At 51.5% G+C, this 5,697-nt stretch overlaps 1 protein-coding gene across 1 annotated transcript in view; it reads left to right on the top strand.

Annotated features, from left to right (window-relative positions):
• Positions 1-159: 159 nt before the first annotated feature.
• Positions 160-5,697, top strand: part of LOC104411083 (histone-lysine N-methyltransferase EZH1-like) — a gene marked incomplete at its 3' end in the record, with an annotated part of 5,879 nt that continues 341 nt past the window's right edge. The window contains exons 1-8 of the mRNA XM_010021422.1: positions 160-314; positions 837-965; positions 1,069-1,188; positions 2,200-2,320; positions 2,906-3,079; positions 3,944-4,046; positions 4,273-4,436; positions 5,252-5,343. Coding sequence (XP_010019724.1) covers positions 198-314; positions 837-965; positions 1,069-1,188; positions 2,200-2,320; positions 2,906-3,079; positions 3,944-4,046; positions 4,273-4,436; positions 5,252-5,343 — 1,020 coding nt within the window. The remainder of the gene's footprint in view (positions 315-836; positions 966-1,068; positions 1,189-2,199; positions 2,321-2,905; positions 3,080-3,943; positions 4,047-4,272; positions 4,437-5,251; positions 5,344-5,697) is intronic.

Genomic DNA, 5,697 nt, shown 5'->3' with positions numbered 1-5,697 from the left:
GTCCCGGTCAGCGCGCGGCGCCCGGGCCTCTCGGTGCGCTCCGTGTGTTCGCAAACAGGAACTCCCGCGGTTCACACGGTTTTTCTTTCCGAGTTAAAGTCCCCGGCGCGGCTGAGCCCCGCAGGGTCTGTTCTCTGGCGGCTCGCGCGTTTTTCCCCGTTATTTGATGTTCGTTCCTTCTGCGTTTCTCCAGGAAAATGGAAATTGCTGCTCCTCCGACGTCCAAGTGCATCATTTACTGGAAGAGGAAAGTCAAGTCTGAATACATGCGCCTCCGGCAGCTCAAGAGGTTCCAGGCAAACATGGGAGCTAAGGTAACGACGGCTCTGGCTGAAGGGGTATCCCCTAAATGTCTCAGCTGGTAGCACTTGAGCAGCTCTCAGGTGGGTGCTTCATCCTGCGGATTGCTCAGCTGTATCGCAATTGCAAGCTGGGTAAATTGGAAGGGTTCCTGCTCCTCCTGGTGCTGCGTTATCAGTGTTGTACGTCGTGCTGGTGAGGTGCTTGTGCCGCTGCAGAAAAGCGGAGTCATCTCCAGTTGGTCTTTCAAGTGTCTCCCTGTTGCAGGGGACTCTGCTGCTCCTCTCCTCACAGGCAGGATATTAGAGGAGGTTGGTTGTGATCAGGAGGTACCAAAAGCTGCTGGTTGTTGGGAAGACTTTCAGCAGAATTTTATCCCAGTGCTGAGTTTACTTCAAATTCTTTCTAGAACTATCATCAGTTTGAGATGCTCTGCCTTGCATTTGTTTCTGATGCTCAAACCAGCACCTCTTGAAGAGTTTTAATGTTCTCAGTGTGATTCCTTAAGCTCTGAGTGCTGCTTTCCCTCACTGCAGGCTCTGTTTGTGGCCAACTTTGCGAAGGTTCACGAGAAGACTCAGATCCTGAATGAAGACTGGAAGAAGCTCCGTGTGCAGCCGGTGCAGCTGATGAAGCCCGTCAGCGGGCACCCGTTCCTCAAGCAGGTGTGGAGAGGGAAAGGGGCTCAGGAGTGGAAGTGGGGCTCTGCAGGGAGCTGTGTGGACACGGTCGGTTGTTTCCTCACTGCCCTCTGTCCTCCTGTTCCAGTGTACAGTTGAGAGCATCTTCCCAGGATTTCCCAGCCAGACGCTGTACATGAGGACCCTGAACACGGTGGCACTGGTGCCCATTATGTACTCCTGGTCCCCGCTTCAGCAGAACTTCATGGTATGTAGGGAGGCTCTGGGGCACAAGGGCTTGGGGCAGTTTGTGTGACATGGCTGTGGAGTGATTGAGCCTTCTTCAATCTACTTGTGTCAAGCGATGTCTGCTCAAGAGATGATGGAAACTGGTTGTCTTATTGTGTCCCATGAAACAGCCTTGTATCTGTGCTGTCTCCTTATAGGGTCGCTGTTATTTCAGAGGATTCAAGGAGTAGATATGGTTTGTTGTTTGGTGGGTTGGTTTTTTAACCCCTGAAGATTTTTCTTCCCTTCTCAATGACGAGTTTTATTTCTTAGGCAGCTCCTTTCCTTTGTGACTGGATTACCCTGCTGGTCTCATTGTAAGGGTGTTACTGAGGGCTAGTTCCTCTATGGTGTCAGAAAAGGGAGCGATTTAAATGCAGGTTTTGGTGTGATGTTGTTAAGATTACCTGTTAAGCAAGCAGCTGGCCTGTGCCTGGCCCTTTGCCTGCTCTGGGGTGTGGATGTGTCCCTGCACTCTGTGGGGCAGCCGCCCCTGCGCTGCAGACCGGGGAGCGGTGCGAGACCAGCGGCTGTAACGCAGAGCCAGCCAGTGGTGCCATGGCAATGGAGAGCCAATGTCCTTGCTCCTGTGGTTAACATGAGAACGCTCCTCAGCTTTGGCTGTGTTCCTCTGGGAGCGAGTTACCGGTTTGCCTTTTGCTGTTCCAGTTCTGCTCTGCCTGAGCACAATGTCTCTGACATGTTTTGGCTGTTTGTTATTCCTGGCAGGGTGCATGGTTCTGAGTTTCTGCAAGCCTTGGAGGCGCTGCTCTTCTTTTTTTAAAGCAAATTGCACTTCCAGGGGTCAGATTTATGCTGCTGGCACGAGATAACAGTGAAATGTCAGGGATGAGGCATCTGAAAGTGCAGCTGGGGAGGGCGAAGCTTTGCTTTGTGCTGCGGGTCTGCGGGTCCGCGGGTCCGCATGGGCAGGAGCAGCCTCAACCAGTCTGCAGGTGCCGCTGCTCTGAGTTGTATCTGACCTCTGCAGGTGGAGGATGAAACTGTTCTGTGCAATATCCCTTACATGGGGGATGAGGTGAAGGAAGAAGATGAAACTTTCATTGAAGAACTTATTAATAACTATGACGGGAAAGTCCATGGAGAGGAAGGTAAGAAGAGTCAGCACTGTCCATTCAGTCTCTTGCAAATAACATATCAAAGTAGTTAAGGAGTCAAAAGGTGGCAGCAGTAACCAGCATTTCTGTGGGAGCTCTTAGAGCAGAAACCCAGGAACATGCCTGCTGTTCTAGTTTGCAAGGACACAGTCCTGGCTTTTGATATCCTGCCCATTCTAGGCTCCTGTTCATGGGGTTCACGTGCTCCGAGATGCTGAACAATGTGTTAGGAGGAGCTCAGCAACTTTGCTTTGCTTGTGACCTCAGTCAAGACTTCAATCAGGCTTTTCAGAAATGCAGAGCAGTGTGATTCCCTGCAGTGCTGCCTACCCCATCATAAACCTCTGCCTGGAGGGAGGAGAGCAGTGAAAGGCTCTGGTGTGCCCTGTCTTCACATGGCACAAATGGTACACGCTGCTCTTGTGACTCTCTAGCATTAAAATCCCACCTATCTCTTCAAGACTGAGAGAAAGGTTCTGGTTGCAAAACGCGTCGTGTGGCTGGCTTGTGATTTACCGCCATAAGGAACGTGGAAGAGGACGGCACTGCCACAAGCTGTCTGACATCTCTGTGTTGCAGAAATGATTTCGGGGTCAGTCCTCATCAGCGATGCTGTGTTCCTGGAGCTGGTGAATGCCCTCAATCAGTACTCAGACGAGGAAGAGGAGGGACACAATGATTCTGAGGTTAAACAGGAGGATGGGAAAGAGGAGCTGCCAGTCACAAGGAAAAGAAAGCGAATTGCAGTGGAAGGTGGGTTTGGCCACAGAAACTGGGGTTCCGTTGGTCACGTTTCCATCCTGCCCAGCCTGGTTGTTAATGTGTCACTGAGGGTAGCGACCTGCTTGGCAGGTTCTGGTCATTGAAAGCAGGGGGGGCAGTTGGTTGTTCTCACCATCCCCTCGGACGGAAGTCACCAGCTTGGAGTGTGTTGAGGAAAAAGCCAGATGAGTCATCTGGAAAACCCTGTCAGGGTGAGATTAGCAGCAGTGGGTGTTATCTGAGGAGGCTGTGGGAGCTCTGCTCTTGGAGGTTTCCAAGTGCTGGCCTGGCAGGCACCTGCCAGGAAATTGGTAGATCTGATTCTGCTGTAGGCAAAGGCGGACAGTTTCAAATCCCTTCCAGACCCATTTTCCATGTATTTGTTCCTGTTCCCTCTCCTGTGCCACCTGGAGCTCTTGTTGCATAGAGATAGCTCTGGTCTGTGGGGTTTTTCTTGTGTCCTGCATGACCTTAGGAGTGCTGACTGCTATTTTTGCCTTTGTCTTTGGTTTGTGGTGATACGGGTAGCACAAATACCAGGGCCTTTTGTAAAGGTGGAAAAGCATTGTCTGCAAATCCTGTTTTGGTAAAACCAGTGATGACGGTCCTTAAGAAGTCGTTAAGTCCTTAAGAAGTCGTTAGTGCTTCCATTGGGATTCTGCAGCTCTAAAGTGGCAGCTGCATCTAGAAATGCCTTGGCCTAGCTGCAGGGCAAAAGGTTTATCCACTGTATATGGGATTACATTTCTACCTCTTAAAATGCGATCCTGAACACCTACTGGAATGATTGTGGAAGAAGTAAAGACATGTTCATGTCCGGCTTAACTGAGGAATTGTCTCTCCTCTTCTTCTTAGGTAACAAGAAGTGTTCAAAGAAGCGGTTTCCAAATGACATGATATTCACTGCTATTTCTTCTATGTTTCCTGAATACGGCTTCCCAGAGGATATGAAAGAGAGGTAGATTTGTGCTGCTCTTGTCTGTTCCCTGTCTTAGCCAGTTGAAATCCGTATGTCAGCAAACAGGGCTGTGCCCCGAGCAGAAAGCAGAGCTCGGCTGGCTGCAGGCACCGCCAGCAGAGCAGCTTCAGTTTAGCCTCCAGGTACCTGGGCCAGGGAGCTGCTGCCCCAGACGGTCACTGCTTGTGTGACGTGTCCCACAGGAGGCGGGTGTCTGTGTCCGCAGGTACCGGGAGCTCACGGAGGTGTCGGACCCGAACGTGCTGCCGCCGCAGTGCACCCCCAACATAGACGGGCCGTGCGCGAAGTCAGTGCAGCGGGAGCAGTCCCTGCACTCCTTCCACACCCTCTTCTGCCGCCGCTGCTTCAAGTACGACTGCTTTCTGCATCGTAAGTGCAGGCTCGGCCGGACGCTTCCCTAGAGCCCTTCTCTCCTCGGTTTTCCTCAGTGCTTCGTGCCTCTGCCCGCCGTGCTTAGTGTCTGTGCCGCAGCCTTTAGAGGGTGGTGGCTCCCCGGAGGCTGCACTGGAGCCTTAGGAGCTCACAGGTGCCCAGAAGCCTTTTACCCAGACGGCTCCACTCGTTTCCTCAGACGGCCGGGACCGACCTGCGTGGCCGTCCCGCTTCCACCACTGCTCCGCGCTCCAGCCTCCGGGCAGTTTGTGCCATGACCAGACTTCACTCTTGCTTTGCAGAAGCTCATCAGGGAAAGGCATGAATGTTTCACTTCCAAAGTCTGGACATGCCCCTGTGTTTTGTTACTTCACTGGAACTTACAGCTTCATCTTAGTCATGTTCCTGCGGTTTGTCCTGCCCAAAGCCTTTTGGATGCTGTTGGTCCTGCTGTTTCCCAGGTCTAAGGGCTTCTTTGGAAAGTCACAGGACTCTTTCCAGTGAATTATTTATTAAAAGATGTAATATTAAGATCATGTGGTCCTTTTGTTTCAGTCTGAAAGCAGATCTTTTTCCTATGGCCTCTCCTTCCCAAGTGTTCCCCCACTGCTGCCAAGTCCCCATCACAAGTTGGAGCATGGGTTGGAGTCCCCAATTGGCTATTCCCCAATGCCGGAATAGCTGCTCGGGGATCTTGCTGCCTGCCTCAGGCTCCCACTTCCCTTTGCTGAGCTCGTGCTGCCCTGTCCCTTGCAGTGTGTGGGGAGGCTCTTGGAGGGTGCTAATAGTAAAGATAACTATTATTTTTTCAGCTTTTCATGCTACTCCTAATGTGTACAAACGAAAGAATAGAGAGACCAAGATCGAGCCAGATCCTTGCGGAGCAGACTGTTTCCTCTGGCTGGTATGTTTCTGCATTGCTGCTTTTGAAACCACAGGAGAAGTGGCTTGGCCAGCCCGGCCCTGCAGAGCCCTCCGGCTCCTTTTCACAGCTCTGATCTTTCAGAATTAGTTCTAATCCTTGTTGGATTCAGGGAATCCAAATGCAGACCTTACCGTGTGCATTGTTTTAGCAAATCTCCAGTGAAGACTAAGCTTGTAGGTAGCAGATGGGAAACTCTGGTGACAAATGATTTCCCTGGGCCCTGTGGAACATTTGAAAAATGAAGCTCAGGTTAAAAGCACTGGGGGGAAGGTTCCAGAATGTGTGGAGAAGGCTCGAGCGATTTTAAATGCTCTTTCAGAGCTGCAGCCAAGC

Source organism: Nestor notabilis, unplaced genomic scaffold, assembly GCF_000696875.1.
Source record: "Nestor notabilis isolate BGI_N333 unplaced genomic scaffold, ASM69687v1 scaffold23650, whole genome shotgun sequence".
Taxonomy (NCBI): Eukaryota; Metazoa; Chordata; class Aves; order Psittaciformes; family Psittacidae; genus Nestor; species Nestor notabilis.
This window is presented reverse-complemented; position numbering and strand designations above follow the sequence as displayed.